This window comes from Euprymna scolopes, chromosome 36 (genome assembly GCF_053919585.1).
Source record: "Euprymna scolopes isolate OS-2025 chromosome 36, ASM5391958v1, whole genome shotgun sequence".
Taxonomy (NCBI): domain Eukaryota; kingdom Metazoa; phylum Mollusca; class Cephalopoda; order Sepiida; family Sepiolidae; genus Euprymna; species Euprymna scolopes.
In genome coordinates this window covers 5,123,422-5,142,865 of record NC_136517.1, presented here as the reverse complement: position 1 = coordinate 5,142,865, position 19,444 = coordinate 5,123,422, and the positions used below count along the sequence as shown (strand labels likewise).

Here is a 19,444-nt window from a genome sequence, read left to right as displayed (position 1 = left end):
TCCCACTCAAGGTGGGGCACATTAGTCAGCTGTGTTTTGTTGTGCTTTCAAGCAGAAAAATTATCCGGGTTACCGTTGGCGAATATGAATGACTTCCCACTTAACATTTTTCTTGTATCTTCAATGCCGGACCCTTCCACTCCACAGTTCCCATACAATCCTTTCAATTCATAGTTGTGATGTCTTTCTGCATCCATTGTAACATTTTGTGTATTGTGGGATCAAACGGTTTTGCTGTTCTTGGTTAGACCTTTGTACACTAAATAGCACAAGAAGGTATTGTGGCATTGTTAAAGTGGGCGGGGGTGACTTTTCTGTTGACCAATCATGAAAACTTCTGCTCTAATGTAGCAAGTGAGGTTATATCTGCCAATAACCTCCTTTGGTGTTTGGTATTTCTCAGTCCAGCTATCATTTGTCTGTCAACTACGTCATCTGAATAGTCCACATGTTGCTGGCAAGTTTGTTCTTTTGGACATTGAATTCTAAACTCACAAAATTTGGCTTTGCCATGTAGTATCAACTTGAATAATTATCTTGTCCATCCTTATCATTTCCTTGCATATTTTCCTTGGTTTTCCCCTCTGAACTGAACCTTAATTGTCCTACATCTGTTCGGTTGTCGGGGGAGAGGTGTATATATAATTGTGACATGGCTGTGACCTAGAGTCCTCTGTGTATGCACATGTGTATAACAGTCATAGGTGTGTGTGTGTGTGTGCTTGTCATATATAAGAAGGTCTCAAGACATAATTTTTGTTAATGTTTGGAGACTACATTATTTGGATTTCATCATTGACAGGATGGCCTGAATCAATTCAGATCTTTTTTTCTTCTTCTTTTGTTTTTTATCTTGATTCAAGATTCTCTCATTGTGGTGGACTTCAGATTGTCGAACTTGAACTGTATTGTCTAGCAAATGAACGTGTGTCCCCTATTTATTTCAAAGTGTGTGTGGAATTATAACCCCTGTTAACCAGCTTGCACTCAAAATACAGTCGTTGACCTCACTGGGTGTACGCGTTGTGAAGGGAAGTCAATGGTTTTAATCTATGTCGCCGGTAACCTTTTTTTGACCCCTTTTTTTGACCCCTTTGCACTGAACTTGACACAAACAAGTTGCATTCAACTCAGGACCACGTTAACTATCTTATTGACACACAACACATCTACTAACACAACTCTCCATTTTTTTCGACGTGCCCATACCAACAAAGTCTCCTGTTTTGCACACATTCTGTTTATATTGTTCATATTTAGTCTGCTTCTGATTTTTTTTTTCTATTTGTTTTTGAGATTCTCTTCTTGGAAATTGTTTTGCCAAAATTTCATGTTTTTTTTTGTTTCTTTATTTTTTGTTTCTTCACGGTTCAAATGCAGAGATGGTCAAAGAATTTCTTGATTCATCACAAAAATCTATCAAAGATTTTCCATCTTCAGGCCGAGCCATCAATCCATTCAAAGTAAGTTTACAAAAGATGATGTTCTATAATTTTATACTGTGGTTTCATACTATAATTTTGTAAAGGGTGTTTTTTTTGTTCTCTTTTTTTAGAGGTAGTAATTTTAAAATTAAAATAAAACACAAAACTATTTTTCTTATATAAATATATTTATTTATAAGTTTAAGTTTTTGCATTTATAGTTAAATACAATTTTGGGATATGGCCCCACAACTCTTGGGTTTAATTTAGAGGTTCAGTTTTAAACAAACTACATATTAAATTAGTGTGTATTACAGCAATAATGCATCAAATGTTGTCTTCCAAATGGTCTATTGTTTCTGGTTTATCAGCTTAAACATAGGACTTTACATATTCCAAAAGAAAGTAATCTTATGAGGTTAAATCCCATGAACAAGGTGGCCAGTAGGCAGGTCCATTTTATGAAATTATTCGTTCATCAAAAATAAATAAAATAAATTTGCACAATTTGCAAACTGCTCTGGTGTCAGTATCTTTATGGTGAATTGTCAAAACAAGCTGAACTAAAAAATAACTGATAGTTACCAAATCTGCAATTAAAGAAAATAAAGTTATCAATTTTAAAGTTTGCTGCTTCTTAAAAAAGAACACACTCTCTCTCTCTCTCTCTCTCTCTCTCTATATATATATATATATATATAGAGAGAGAGAGAGAGAGATATAGATATGACTATTATTAGTCTGATACTACTACCAATAGAGAGACCAACTTTATCGTTTGTCATCAACAATTTTCTTCGTACACAATCAATATTTTGGGCAGTTTTTCTTGTGGGCAGTTATATAGCATGTTTTTAAAAGTAAAATGTAGTTCGGTTTAATTCCTTCCAGAAAATAATTTGTTCAGGTCAGAATTATTTTCAAATTACCACTATCTTGAAAAGAAAAAAAAACATGTTGGTTATCTTCAAGTTCCGTCACCCGATATTTACAAGGTTTTACCCAAAGCTGTAATCTGCAAAATGGAATAAGGTTTTTTGGGGGTTTTTTTCAATATTTTTTCTTCTTCAAATTGTATTTTTTTAAATAAACAAACAAAAAAAATTTTTTTGTTCGTTTATTTATTTAAAAAAATACAATTTGAAGAAAAAAAAACCTCATTTCATTTTTCAAATGACATTTTTTGCGCAAATTTCTATAACTTTGTATTTGTCTATACAAAGTTTAGTTGGTACCAAAAAAAGGGAACTAATAATTATTGAGGGGGGAAAACAACCCAACATAGTTTTAAAAACGCGAAGCAAAACAATTTGTAAGTAAATCAACTTGATATTCTATCGATTTGGAACATATGTAGGTCACTCTGGTCAGCGGCTACACAAAATACAATATCTTTACCAACAGCGAGACTGAAAATGTATCTTAACTCCTCATGATATCACCAAAGTTGACCATTCTGAGTTTTCGGTAGATCACTTAATATTCCGCTCACAAAAAAGATGAAGGCAGCAGATGTTGAAGGATCCTGGTCTATGAATTAACATTCCCTCCATGTTGTCAAAATAAAGAGGGCAATCATATGGTGTTGGTCATCAAAACTCAATTGTTGAAGAGCCGAAAGCACTTTCAAGCACGATAAATAATTAAGTTGATGGGAGGTGCTTTTCTTATACAAATAATTATTTGAATAAATCTTACAATATTGAGTTGGAGCAGAAAAATGTAAACTTGTATTTTCTGGTTATAGTCAGCTGACATACTTCTGGCGTAGTGTTACCAGAAGCAGTGACAAAGTAAATCATTTCGTTTTTTTCTCTTCCCTGTACAAGTCCTCTTTTGTATGTTTTTTCGATAATTTTATACTTTCATAAGCATATTTATTATATAAATTCAAATGAAAAAACTTATTTATAAAATTTAAAAAGAAAAAAAATTTTTATTTTATAATCATATATTTCTTATAAAATTTTAAATAAAATAAAAACTTATTTAATTTTGTTATTAAAATTGAAAATAAAATAAAAACTTATTTAATTTTGTTATTAAAATTTCAAATAAAATAAAAACTTATTTAATTTTGTTATTAAAATTGCAAATAAAAAAAAAACTTATTTAATTTTGTTATTAAAATTTCAAATAAAATAAAAACTTATTTAATTTTGTTATTAAAATTTCAAATAAAATAAAAACTTGTTTAATTTTGTTATTAAAATTTCAAATAAAATAAAAACTTGCTTAATTTTGTTATTAAAATTTCAAATAAAATAAAAACTTATTTAATTTTGTTATTAAAATTGCAAATAAAATAAAAACTTATTTAATTTTGTTATTAAAATTGCAAATAAAATAAAAACTTGTTTAATTTTGTTATTAAAATTGCAAATAAAATAAAAACTTGTTTAATTTTGTTATTAAAATTGCAAATAAAATAAAAACTTATTTAATTTTGTTATTAAAATTGCAAATAAAATAAAAGCTTGTTTAATTTTGTTATTAAAATTGCAAATAAAATAAAAACTTATTTAATTTTGTTATTAAAATTGCAAATAAAATAAAAACTTATTTAATTTTGTTATTAAAATTTCAAATAAAATAAAAACTTATTTAATTTTGTTATTAAAATTTCAAATAAAATAAAAACTTATTTAATTTTGTTATTAAAATTTCAAATAAAATAAAAACTTATTTAATTTTGTTATTAAAATTTCAAATAAAATAAAAACTTATTTAATTTTGTTATTAAAATTGCAAATAAAATAAAAACTTATTTAATTTTGTTATTAAAATTGCAAATAAAATAAAAACTTATTTAATTTTGTTATTAAAATTGCAAATAAAATAAAAACTTATTTAATTTTGTTATTAAAATTTCAAATAAAATAAAAACTTATTTAATTTTGTTATTAAAATTTCAAATAAAGACTAATTGCGTTATTTTTTACCTGTATAGTTTTTAAATTTTTATTGTGTACTTTTTTAATAATATCCTTTTCTTATATTTTATTTCAATAAATCGCGTCACAATACTCAAGAACAATAAAAGTCAAAGAACTGATTTGCCTTGTCACTGCTTCTGGTAGCACTATGCCTGGTGTTAGGAAGTACGTTAGCTGACTATAAACTATTTTCTATTTAAAAATATTTTTGAATTAGCTTTTGTTTTTTTTTTGTTTTTTTTTATTCAATCTTCACCCCAAACAAGGCAAGTGCCACTTTGAAGTAGGGTGCTACTATCGGGGACATAATTTGCGGAGGCATTATGAAGTGAGATGAGTAGAAAGATGTTTGTTCACATTACACTTATAAGAATAAACTAGCAAGGTCATCTAGGGTATAAATATTGTTACATAAAGTCATATTTTTTAATTTAAAAGTTTTTTGTCTGACAGGTGAACACTCCACAGAAACCTCTTCCAGCTACGAAAGGCACTCAGGTATTTGATTCGTTGGTGAAAAACAAATCCAATAAAGTTTCTAATGAAGAAACAAAACCTAAAAAAGTAAGTTACAAAAACAAATTCTTTAAATTAAAATTATACAAAAATCATGATCGATAATCTATATATATAAAAGCGAAAATGTGTGTGTGTGTGCGCGCGCGCGCGCGTTTTCATGTATGTCCGCAAAAAGGTTTTTTCCTCGGCCTTCTCGCGGGGGTTTCTCCTTCGTAAAACTTTTTAGATCAAATCTAAATGATAATATCTACGAGATAACAACGGGAGTCATGTGTGTATTTAATTTGCCCGACTTTGAAAAACTAAATATTCAACATTTTTCGATCGCCGCGTCTGGATTCGGCTTTTTTGTATAATAAAACCAAAAAACTACCCCGCAGTAAATAAAATACTGCCCACAGTCAAAGTTGACCTCATTAAGTCGTCACATACGGGCACCTGCCAATTCGTAATACTTAAATAAATCCAATTATTTTTCCTCTACTACTTCTTGCTGGCCCAGTGGTTAGTGTCGCACTTTTTTTTTTTTTTCACACTTTATTTTCCAACTCGCCTCAAGGCTTCGGATTCAATCCTTCCTACTTACCTACAAAAACTTTTTTTTTCTCCATTTCTTCCATTTATTATTTCACAACCGGAAAACCTCAATATGTCTGTCTGTCTCCATTTAATGCTTACAAATTTTGCTTTCGGTTTCCATTCTGGCTGATGGCACCCCCAAGTCACATTTTTTATTTTTAATAAATTAAAATGTCATATTTAAGCGGATTTTATGACAAGGCAACACCGGGCACCCCCATCCCTGCTAGTTTATTATACAAAGGACAGCTATTTGTGTGTTTTTGTATGTCCGCTAAAAACTTTTGTCATCCGCATTAAAGTGGCATGAACATGGCACCGTTAGAAAAAATGATCTCTCAGACACCTAATATCGAAAAATTGGAGAAAAAAATATTGTCAATTATTTTGTGTAGAAATGTTTTGTTTAAAAGGGCGCGCGTGTATTTAATTTGCCCGACTTTTAAACGCTATTTTTTTTTTTTCAGATTTTTAGATCGCTGCGTGTTTCTTTCGCTATTCGGTATAAAAAAAGCAAAACTGGATTCAAATTGGCCGGGTGGGCTCCAAGAAAGCGATGTAAACGTTTGGTCAATGTCGGCTTTTCACTGCCATATCAGACGATTGCTTTCATTTGCACAACACTCCCTTAATAAACGGAGGAGCTGCTTTTCCTTCCCAAAGTTGGGGTTTCACTTCATTAAAAACTGTCCCATAGAAAATGTTAACGGCTGAATAGCCATTGCTTACGTCGTCGTAAATCTCAACTCCGCGACTTCTACTGACCTCATTCAGCGGACACCTGTCAATTCTACTTAAATAAATTCAACCGTCTTTCACTTACTCTTTCTTGCTGGTTGAGCGGTTAACGTCTCACGTTTTTTTTTTTTTCCAACTTGACCTCAGGGCTTCAAGTTTGATCCTAACTACCTACCAAAACTTTTTTTTTTTTTTGATTTAAGAGCACACGCACCTCCAAACACCCGGGCAATGCTGGGTATCCCCACTAGTATTGAATAGAGTGCAGTTACTGTACGAAGAGATGTTGACTATTTATTCCATTTTCAGTTGCTGATGTTTAAACATTCTTTGTGTTGAGTTTGATTTAAAGTTAAAGACTAGTTAGCATTTGTATATTCAAAAAAATTATTGCTACTTTCTCTTTTAAATTAAAACTGTAAAACTGACAACGTTTCTCTCTGTTTTTTATTTGTCTGATGATAAAGCTCAAAAAAGAGAGTCATGCAAAGGAAGAAAAAGTCTGTAAAGAAAAATCATACAAAAAGCAGTGTTACATAAAAATCCATTATTTATAGTATATGGCACTATATTTATATATGGCACTATATATATATATATATATATATATATATATATATATATATATATATATATATATATATGTATACTAGCAGAGGGACCTGGTGATGCCCAGTATTAAATGTAATGTTAAATTCCTTTTAAAAAAAATAAAGTATAAAAAAACAGAAAAAAACTGAGGCATGCACATGTATTATGTTTTTTCTAAACAGTACATATTTATGGTTAATTTTATGACGTGAATTATGATGTAGATGATTAAAAAATATTTATTGTTAATTTTATGACGTGAATTATGATGTAGATTAAAATATATTTATTGTTAATTTTATGACGTGAATTATGATGTAGATGATTAAAAATATTTATGGTTAATTTTATGACGTGAATTATGATGTAGATGATTAAAAAATATTTATGGTTAATTTTATGACGTGAATTATGATGTAGATGATTAAAAAATATTTATTTTTAATTTTATAATCTGAATTATGATGTAGATGATTAAAAAATATTTATTGTTAATTTTATGACGTGAATTATGATGTAGATAAAAAAATATTTATTGTTAATTTTATGACGTGAATTATGATGTAGATGATTAAAAATATTTATTGTTAATTTTATGACATGAATTATGATGTAGATTAAAAAATATTTATTGTTAATTTTATGACGTGAATTATGATGTAGATGATTAAAAAATATTTATTGTTAATTTTATGACGTGAATTATGATGTAGATGATTAAAAAATATTTATGGTTAATTTTATGACGTGAATTATGATGTAGATGATTAAAAAATATTTATTAATTTTATGACCTGAATTATTATGTAGATGAATAAAAAATATTTATTGTTAATTTTATGATGTGAATTATGATGTAGATGATTAAAAATATTTATTGTTAATTTTATGACGTGAATTATGATGTAGATGATTAAAAAGTATTTATTGTTAATTTTATGACGTGAATTATGATGTAGATGATTAAAAAATATTTATGGTTAATTTTATGACGTGAATTATGATGTAGATGATTAAAAAATATTTATTGTTAATTTTATGACGTGAATTATGATGTAGATGATTAAAAAATATTTATTGTTAATTTTATGACGTGAATTATGATGTAGATGATTAAAAAATATTTATTGTTAATTTTATGATGTGAATTATGATGTAGATGATTAAAAATATTTATTGTTAATTTTATGATGTGAATTATGATGTAGATGATTAAAAATATTTATTGTTAATTTTATGACCTGAATTATGATGTAGATGATTAAAAAGTATTTATTGTTAATTTTATGACCTGAATTATGATGTAGAATATTAAAAATATTTATTGTTAATTTTATGACGTGAATTATGATGTAGATGATTAAAAAATATTTATTGTTAATTTTATGACGTGAATTATGATGTAGATGATTAAAAAATATTTATTGTTAATTTTATGACGTGAATTATGATGTAGATGATTAAAAAATATTTATGGTTAATTTTATGACGTGAATTATGATGTAGATGATTAAAAAATATTTATTGTTAATTTTATGACGTGAATTATGATGTAGATGATTAAAAAATATTTATTGTTAATTTTATGATGTGAATTATGATGTAGATGATTAAAAATATTTATTGTTAATTGTATGATGTGAATTATGATGTAGATGATTAAAAATATTTCTTGTTAATTTTATGACCTGAATTATGATGTAGATGATTAAAAAATATTTATTGTTAATTTTATGACGTGAATTATGATGTAGATGATTAAAAAGTATTTATTGTTAATTTTATGACCTGAATTATGATGTAGATGATTAAAAATATTTATTGTTAATTTTATGACCTGAATTATGATGTAGATGATTAAAAAATATTTATTGTTAACTTTATGACGTGAATTATGATGTAGATGATTAAAAAGTATTTATTGTTAATTTTATGACCTGAATTATGATGTAGAATATTAAAAATATTTCTTGTTAATTTTATGACGTGAATTATGATGTAGATGATTAAAAAATATTTATTGTTAATTTTATGATGTGAATTATGATGTAGGTGATTAAAAAATATTTATTGTTAATTTTATGATGTGAATTATGATGTAGATGATTAAAAATATTTATTGTTAATTTTATGACCTGAATTATGATGTAGATGATTAAAAAATATTTATTGTTAATTTTATGACCTGAATTATGATGTAGATGATTAAAAAGTATTTATTGTTAATTTTATGACCTGAATTATGATGTAGATGATTAAAAATATTTATTGATAATTTTATGACCTGAATTATGATGTAGATGATAAAAAATATTTATTGTTAATTTTATGACCTGAATTATGATGTGGATGATTAAAAAATATTTATTGTTAATTTTATGATGTGAATTATGAAGTAGATGATTAAAAAATATTTATGGTTAATTTTATGACGTGAATTATGATGTAGATGATTAAAAAATATTTATTGTTAATTTTATGACGTGAATTATTATATAGATAATTAAAAAATATTTATGGTTAATTTTATGACGTGAATTATGATGTAGATGATTAAAAAATATTTATGGTTAATTTTATGACGTGAATTATGATATAGATGAATAAAAAATATTTATTGTTAATTTTATGACGTGAATTATGAAGTAGATGAATAAAAAATATTTATTGTTAATTTTATGACCTGAATTATTATATAGATGATTAAAAAATATTTATTGTTAATTTTATGACGTGAATTATGATAGATGATTAAAAAAATATTTCTTGTTAATTTTATGACGTGAATTATGATGTAGATGATTAAAAAATATTGATTGTTAATTTTATGATGTGAATTATGATGTAGATGATTAAAAAATATTTATTGTTAATTTTATGACGTGAATTATGATGTAGATGATTAAAAAATATTTATTGTTAATTTTATGATGTGAATTATGAAGTAGATGAATAAAAAATATTTATTGTTAATTTTATGACGTGAATTATGAAGTAGATGAATAAAAAATATTTCTTGTTAATTTTATGACCTGAATTATGATATAGATGATTAAAAAATATTTCTTGTTAATTTTATGACGTGAATTATGATAGATGATTAAAAAAATATTTCTTGTTAATTTTATGACGTGAATTATGATAGATGATTAAAAAAATATTTCTTGTTAATTTTATGACGTGATGACGTGAATTATGATAGATGATTAAAAAAATATTTATTGTTAATTTTATGACATGAATTATGATGTAGATGATTAAAAAATATTTATTGTTAATTTTAGATAGTTTACAGGGTAAAGATTATAACATGGAAAGGGAACAAAAAACAAAAACTGCCCTCATGTCGATACAATGCAGGAAAGTCTTTTTTCCTTTCTTCTCTCAACTTGCAACAAATCCTCGTGTATTTGATATTATCTTCCACCATTCATTCTCGTTCTAAGCTGTCTAACAAAAAACTCCACTGAACTGCAATGCTTTAGAATTCATCCCATTTAACAGTTACCAATTGTGTACATATGCAAATTAATGGTATCCGTTCACCAATGAGCGGCCTACAAGATGATGCTTGTCTTTTCTTTTCTACATTTTCTGTTGGCATTTTACAGGTTAAGCAAACACGAGGTCGTTTGCTAGATGATTTCTATTACATTTCAGTATAACAATCTTTCATTATGAAGTTCAATAGTTAAACTACCGCTGAGAATTTTTGCATTTCATAAACTTACCTTGATTATTATTCATAGTTCTTGAAATAATTATTTTCATGACACCAAACAAAATTCTCCACTCTCTGAGACTGGTGTAAATAGACAAGTGTTGTAGTTGTAAAAAAATAGATATAATTAGTAGCTTAACCCTTTATGACCTGAATTATCATGTAAATGATTAAAAAAGATATTTATTGTTAATTTTAAATGGCGGCATACTGAATGTAAGCACTGGGGAGTTGCAATATGGAGGTATCTGTCATTTACCTAGATACTGAACTAATACATACAAGCTGTGTTTGAATAAATTCCCACTTTATTTATACCGTTATATTCATTTATTTACGACTGAATGAATTAGTTCAACCAAGTCATAAAGAGTTATATATATATATATAGAGAGAGAGAGAGAGACACAAAAAGTATATTGTTTTGTTGTTTTTTTGTTTGTTTTTTTACTTAACAGAATCTGCCAAATCAGATGAAATTATTTTCTGTCAATAATCATTCTGGCAATGAAAAATCTAGAAATAAAAGCACAAAACAAACCAAGGCTAAACCACAAAAGTGAGTACATTGCTTTTTCATTTTTAAGAGTTTTTTAAATAAAATACTGCAATTTTTTTTTTTTTTTTTCATTCTACAATTTTATGGCAAACATTGTTTTGCAAATACAATTTTGTATCAAAGCTATTATTTGACCAAATTTTAAACTAATTTGTATTCCCTTTCCCATGTATATCAGGGATGTAAGATGCCCGCTTATGTTTTTTTCTTTTTTTTTTTTCTTTTAAAGAAAAACTCAAACTGTTTTTATGCTCTTTTGAGTCAATTTTATTTTTCTCTTTTTTTCTCTGTATCTCTCTCCATCATGCTTTATTTAACTTTGTTCATCCCCCCTTCCTGCTCTCTGAAAACGATAATTTTGCCATACTTCAAATTATTCATAGGGATGGAAGTAGAAAACTTGCTTCACCAAAAAATATGTTCCTGTCTCCTTTAAAACATATTAGTTGATACTTTAAGTATAAAAAAATGGGGTATTGCCATTTACTCTAACCTCCACTACTGCATATGTTTTTTTCTTATTTTTCTATTAATTGCTAAATAAAATACAAGAATGCCTCAGACAGGAGGTGAGGCACCCCCCTCCCCAGCCTCCCAAACATGATGAAGAATCAGGATCGTCTTCATTTTGAAATTATTTAAAAAAAGAAAACAAAATGTTTGTTATCCATTTGACCCATTTGGAAACGCAAAATCTGAAATGTGTTTTAAATGTGTGATCGTTTTTGTCTTTGGTCCTTTTCAGTACTGCTGTAAAGTCTGGCTTTCCTGCCTGGTTCAAGGAAAACAAACAAGATTTGGAAGAGGAGCATCCAGAATTGTCCGAAGAAGACATTAAACAACTTGGAAAAGATCAATATAAAGAATTACCAAAAGAGGAAAAAGATGTAAGAAATTACTTGAAATAATTGCATTTTTTGATATTATTTTTTTATTGTTGCTTTATTATTTTTTATTTTTGTATTTTATTTTATTTTTTAATTATTTTTATTGTTGCTTTATTGTTTTATATTGTTGCTAATTTATTTTTTTATTGTTGCCTTTTTATTTTATTGTTACTTTTTATTATTTTTTATTTTTATTGTTCTTTTTTATTATTTTTATTGTTGCTTCATAAATTTTGTTGTTTTCTTTTGAATTCATTCAATTGTCAATCAAAAATTTTCATCTCCTTGTATATACGGAGGCGTTCTGTTCTTATGTTCTTTTGAAATTCGCATTAATTGGATCCTTCTGACTGCTGTTCTCATCTTGAGCTATTTTCACATTTCAGTTAATGTAATCTTTAACCTTCTTCAGCTGTATCTTGTTGAATCGGGAATCTTTCTGTCAAACTCGGGCATCTGCATGAATCTTCAAACATATCCTTCATTTAATTCAAATAACGTAGTAGATAAAGTAGTTTGTAAAATTCAGTCTGGCGGTTGCAGGTTCAATCCTCAGTGCGGACAACAGTAAAAAAAATACAATTGCAAATTACTTACAACTTCTGTCCAATTATGGATGATGGAACGAGACCATGCTACTCTGTGGATTAAATAAAGGGTTCCGTCCAAAATTCCGTGCAGATAACCGACTTTGACATAAAGATTTCCAAGTTTCACAAGATACACTTGAAGAAGGTTGAAGTTTACATTCTTTTTTCCAACGAATCATAGTCGTTAGAATTCAAATTGTGTGAATTGTTTATGAAACGGAAATAGCATTGAGTCATTTACATTTTTGTATAAATTTAGGTTTGTATTGATTTGATATAATGTTTCAGGTGAAATAATTAATAAATCAAGTGAAATAATAATAAATCAAGTGAAATAATAATAAATCAAGTGAAATATTACCAATAAATTAAGAAGAAATCTCTGATATGCTTACAGGCTGAAGTTGTTAGCTACATTAAAATTTACAGAAAACCATTGAGTAGAAATTTAATTAAAAATATAGATTAGTTTTATCATGTACAACTAGGCCACTTGGCATTGCCCGGTTGTAAAATATGCATAAATATTATATCTTGGTTAATGCAGATTTCTTATTCATTAAAAACAGAAATACTGTTGTTCAAGTCAGTCGATATCACAACAAAGGAATCCTTCCAAACAAAACCAACAGCTCCAGTAACAGAAGTTTATTTTTTTCTTGGGTCAAATTGTATATTTGCAAAGTGAAATTTTTGCCTGACCAAACCAGAATGCAAATACAATCAATACAGTCCTCTAGCTAAGGGACCACCCATGGCCAAACTGCTCACCAGCCCTCAAAGAAACCAACCACCTCATTAAACATCCAACTTGGGACTATATATATTATTTATAGTGTTTTGATTTTAAAGAGGACAAGGTTTGTTTTGTAAACCTCTATGAATTAGGCTTGCTTATTTTTTTATTTTTTTCATGAACAAAATTTAAAATCAACCTCCATTTAATGATAAAAATATTTTTCTTTGGCTTTACATTTTTTAAATTTATTTTCATGCTCAGTTGTGGCTGCTGCCAGTTTCCACAAACTCCTAAAGCAAATGAATCTATTTTCAAATTTTATTTCTTTCATAGGTTTGGGAAAAGAAAAATAAGGACGAAGTAAATGAAAGCAAGAAACGGAAACGAACAGAAAAAGATGATTCAAAGAATTCCGCTGATGCTGGTGGATTGAAAGAAAACAAGAAGTCCAAGACTCTTTCAACAACAACCAATAACAAGTTGTCTAGTTTCATATTTAAAAAGGACTAAACCTTTTAGTGTGTGTGTGGGGGGGGGGGGAGCATAAATTCTTTAAATGAATGTTGCCTTCTTGAAGGAGGAGACTGTTTAAGAATTAAAAAAAAACTATGTTAAAACCTTACAAGAAACTTCTTGTTTGATTAAATATTTAATGATGTATCACGCGTAATGATATCACACGCAACAATATCATACATAAATGATATCACACTTAATGATATCACACGCAACAATATCACACGTAAATGATATCACACTTAATGATATCACACGCAACAATATCACACGTAAATGATATCACACGTAAATGATATCACACGCAACAATATCATACATAAATGATATCACACTTAATGATATCACACGCAACAATATCACACGTAAATGATATCACACTTAATGATATCACACGCAACAATATCACACATAAATGATATCACACTTAATGATATCACACGCAACAATATCACATGCAACAATATCACACATAATGATATATCACGCATAATGATATCACACTTAATGATATATCATGCATAATGATATCACACGCAACAATATCGCATGATATTACGCATAATGATATCGCGCATAATGATATCACACGCAACATACACGCACTTATTACGATATAATATATGCGCTTATATTGAACATTTACACATGCGGGGAGTGCATCATGAGGTTAATGAATGCTTTCACAGACAATGGAATCACCGGTGCTAAGTTCTAATCTTAGCAGATCTATTGGGCTTGATTACATCACTATTATGAAAGGTATGAACCTGTGGTCCTTTCCAGCCACGAGTGAAATAGTATCTTTCAATGTATATTTTGTTTCGTCATTGAATAATCAAAAGAGGAGGGGAGGGGTCATACTTTAAACCAGATGAACCACGGACATACTCGTAGGTATTGCATTGGACATATTTTTTCTTTAAGGGGGGGTAACTCTTTATTTACTCTGAAAATTGTACCTTCGAGATTAGTGTAAAGTGTTTACTGTTTAACTTTGTAGGAAATAAGAAACTTGGATATCTCAGTGAAAAATGTGGAATAGAAAAAAAAAAAAAGGTGAAAACTATTTGGTTTTATATTCAATATCTGTTGTTCATCCTTTGTTTCCTCACCCAACCCATTTTTATGAAAAACAATTAAAGACGTTTTTATTTTTTTATCCTGTGAAATTTTAATGTTTGTCAATGAAAATTCACTTACAAATTGATTAATTAATGAATGAATAAAAATTGTAAATACTTCAAATTTTGTTAACTTGAAAAATTTTTTAAATTATATATTTTAATAAGAGACTGTCAATATATTATATATAGATATATATTGATACTACATGTGCCTACTTGGCATAGCCCAGGATTCATTGATCTCATTTTAGTTTAAATTTAATAAAATATGTAAGTCACAAAATGATGGGAAGGTAAAAACGGTCAAAAGTTTAAATGTATGTGAACAAACATCCCATTACTCAACTTTCCATAGTACCCTGTTAGACACAATCTCTAATAGTAGCCCACCCCTTACATTCCAAGTTGCAATATGCCTTGTTGGGGTGTGGAAAAATATTTTTACACAACAATAAATTTAAGTTAAAATAATGATGGTCTCTTATAATTTAAGCATTTTACATCATCATTTAAAATTGTCTCCATTTTAATAATTTTCTTTGCCGGAATAATTATTTTTTGGAAGAAACTGAAACAAATTACACTTAATCTTTCAGTGAACATGTTATAAGAATAAAAAAAAAAAAAAATTAAGAAATCGATTTCTGCTATAACCCAAACTGCTGGCGGTACCATTTCTCAGCAACTCCTCCTCCTCCTCATCATCATCATCATCATCATCATCATCATATTTGGTCTAATGTCTGTTTTACAAGTTGGCATGCATTATATAACTATTTAATTTTATTTAGTATAGCAGGGGTGAGACCAAGTGAATATGCCTTGAAAGTTTCTAGGTTTTTTATGGTGTCATGACATGAGAATGGATGATTTTCATTTCATCAAGTGTGGCTTTTGTCTGCAAAAAAAAATTTTGGGAGGGAAGTGGTTTGTTGAGTCTAGAGTGGGGTTGAGGGCAAACGACTGGGCAAGCAGTTCAGTGTTCGCAATTGCCGTTCAAGTAACCTCATGATTTTTGATTGCTCATTATTCATCAGTGTGTTATAAATTTTCCAGAAATTGTAAGTTTCGAATTTCTGCAACTCAATGCGTTTTCTGGTTATTTCGCTATCTTGGTTGCAGCTATTTCACTTGTACAATCATTTCTAAGATCTTTGAACTTTTGCTTGTTTATACTTGATTTACGGTGGATAAATCTGCGCAATGCATGCGTTCTGTTATGCAATGGTAGCTGCACAAGTTCAAGTGAACCATTGAGGAGAACTTGAGCTTACTATAGAACTTCCGTATGGGAACATGTGCTTCGATTGCTGCTTTGAACCATTCGGTAGCCTCATTTGCACACTGTTCAGCAGGAAAAGAAAAGATATTACGCCATGGGGCATCTCTTACCCTAACCTTAACTCAATCTCTGATGGCTTCCTGGTCAGCCTTTTGGAAGTATCTTGTCATTTTGAGCAATGGCTCTTCAACATGGGGTCAAAAGTCTAGGGTGATATCTACCAATTTCACAAAGTGATCAACATTCCCGAGTGAGCATTTGTGGCGCAAGTGTAACAGAACATGAGTGTGTGGGAAAAATAGCAGCAGCAGCTGTAAGATAGCTGGCTTGCCGAAAAAAAAGCACATATGAAAATTAGGAAGTGTGCAAGATGAAAAAGAAAAAAAGGACATCACATGGTCAGGAGAAGAAAAAGCATGGTTGAAAAAGATGGACGTGTAAAGTCGAAGACGAGAAATGGCTGTCTATAGCGAGCATGTAGTGGAGCAGAAAAAAAAAACATTTCCAAGGAAGACGGACATGTGGCCTCGCAGAAAGAGACTCTTTAAGCTGGTGTCAAGACTGGGAGAAAGAAAAAAAAAAACGGTAAAAAACGACTTGTATTAAAAAAGAAAAAGCCGAGTCGGATTTATTTATTTTTATTTATAGCTGCGATGTTACACACAAAAAAAACAAAGAAAAAAACAAACAAATCGATTTGTGCTGTAGCCGTAACTGCTGAGGATGCCATCTCACTACATACTATTATTTCATCTCACCAACCCATTATCATCATTATATTTGGTCTAATGTCCGTTTTAAAAGTTAGCATGCATTGGACAGTTTGAAAAAATTGACTTCCTGTAAAACCACATCTTGCCACCCAAAGTCTTGTGTACAATGAGTTTTTTTTTCTCCTTTGTCTTCTCTTGTTATGGCCGTGCCGTCGTCTCTTACATATTGGCAATTGCCAAGAGAGTGCACAAGAGGGGGGGGGTCACAAGTATATGTAAAAAATGCAAAATGCGATTACAAAGGAAAACATAGATTCCGACACTTTCTGTACATATTGCTTAGACTCTGGGTGCGTGTGGGATACCATTGTGGGAAACTACTCTTTAAGCGGTAACATCCACATGTACATTCTGTCGAGGATGTGTCCATCGACTCATCTCTGTCTGTTCAAGCTCTCTCAATCTGGTTCAAGCCATGATATGCCTTTGATTGTACTCTTTTGTTAACTGAACTCCTGAAACTCCTTGCCAATCTGAAATATAACTCTATTGTTCAGTCCTTTGTCATTTTAATAATTACTCTTGATAAACCTATTTTCTCTTTTGTTATATTTATTTTCCTCCTTTTCTCTCATTTCCTAACACTTGGGAGGGAGATGCCCATAGTATCATAATGACAAGCTCATTAACTCTTACCATCGAGTGACCTTTCAGCCTCGATAAGCAGTGACGCATTAGCCCATAAAAAGAAAAAGGACACTATCTTATGAAAACTCTGCTCAGTGATTGTGCGTTTGTGTCAGGTTAGGCTCTCATTTTTAAATTTGCAATTTAGGAACAAATGGTAACTTGTTGAAAATCAAGTCAAGTCCTGAAAATGATGCCAAGAAATGTTTAAATACAAATGCAAAAAATTTTGTCTACCAAATTAAAACAATTTAACGACAAAAAGAAAATAGGTATCGCTAAGAAGAAACTAAATGATGTAAGTTAAAGTTTTTTAATAATTTATCCAATTTTTGTTTCTTATTAAATCATTTTAATTAATAATTGTTAATATCTACAAAACTATTGCATATACACGGTAAAATTAGGACAATAAAATTACAAATGAATAACACCAAATACTAATTTATCATGAACAGTTTAAAATATAGTTATACAAATTAGGCATCCAAAGAACTGCCTTGTCTGTACTATGCATAGAGTATTTCAAATTTCGATGTATCATATTTCATAATATTGTTCTTGTGCACCACATTCTGTTGGTCAAACAAATATTGAAAATTATTGAAATTCCTTCAACATTGTCATTATTCTTTTACTTTATTGACTCATATGAAACTGCATTGTCAAAGACTTCAAACACAACTGATTTACACAATACACACAATGCTTCAAGCAAACTAAAATATCTTCCTCATTTTCCATTTATTTAATAATTACCTGGACAGGGTAGTGGGTCTCTATAGAAATCTAAAGTCAATATAAAGTATATCTTTGTATGTGTGTGTATACATATATATATATATACACACACACACATACAGATATACTTTAACGTTGTTTTAACTATGATAGGATTGTACAAGATATGAAAGATAGTAAAACAATACTTTATGGGTACAAGTTGACTTTATATTTTTACTCGCCTGGTTGCCCGGGTGTTTGGAGGTGTGTGTTAAGCAAAAAAAAAAAAAAAAAAAAAAAAAAAAAGTGGTAGTAGGAAGGCAGGCTCGAACCCGTACTGCGAAGGAAGAAAAGGATGTGAGAAAAAATGTGACGTCTTTGCTGTTGCAGAAGTGGTGAAGATTTAAATTGAGGCTAGTCAATCGAAAAGAGGAGATGGCTTTCAAAAATATCAGCGAAAAAGCGACCCCTCCTTGTAGAAAAGTGCACAGTTGAGGGTGAAGGAATTAATGTTTTTAGCCAATTTTTAGGTATTTGTCGTCCGAAGGGTCGAGCTTCAAAACGATACAGATCTTGTGAAAATCTGTTGTCTCTGTCGAAAGTTTTAGGCAAATATACATACATACATTTAAACAGGCAAGTGAGATTTATATTATAGATGGGGACCCACCACCGTGTCCAGTTACTTAAATAAATATAAAATGAAGAGGATGTTTTAGTTTGCTTGAAGCAAATTATTATTATTATAATAATTTTTAAAGTGAGGTACTTTTGTAATTCAAGTTTCATGGTATCTTTTTTTTTTATTATTATTAAATGGTTAGGTACAAAACACCCCCCTCCCTATGTTAAAAATGGCTTCCAAAATAATATTATTTCAGCACGTTAACAAAAGTGCATAAGTACCTTGTCTGTGTGAGGAACAGTCTCTGCCAAACTACTGTCAATTTTTGGTCTACAGACTTAAAACTTGATATATAGAGTATTTGGACTCATGGAACAAATTGATTTTGTGCACTTATTCTTTTGCAAATTGTTATTCTCATCTTCATTCAGCGTGCATAAAATTGAATACACAAATTATGAAGCCTCATCTCAAAGGCTTACGAAAAT

At 29.1% G+C, this 19,444-nt stretch overlaps 1 protein-coding gene across 1 annotated transcript in view; it reads left to right on the top strand.

The window, feature by feature from the left end:
* The window catches only part of LOC145260295 (WD repeat and HMG-box DNA-binding protein 1-like), an 89,869-nt gene extending 76,048 nt beyond the window's left edge, over nucleotides 1-13,821 (top strand). The window contains exons 23-27 of the mRNA XM_080118148.1: nucleotides 1,381-1,463; nucleotides 4,814-4,924; nucleotides 10,967-11,067; nucleotides 11,813-11,954; nucleotides 13,617-13,821. Of these exons, the coding sequence (XP_079974274.1) occupies nucleotides 1,381-1,463; nucleotides 4,814-4,924; nucleotides 10,967-11,067; nucleotides 11,813-11,954; nucleotides 13,617-13,793 (614 nt within the window). The 3' untranslated portion in view covers nucleotides 13,794-13,821. The remainder of the gene's footprint in view (nucleotides 1-1,380; nucleotides 1,464-4,813; nucleotides 4,925-10,966; nucleotides 11,068-11,812; nucleotides 11,955-13,616) is intronic.
* Nucleotides 13,822-19,444: the final 5,623 nt, after the last annotated feature.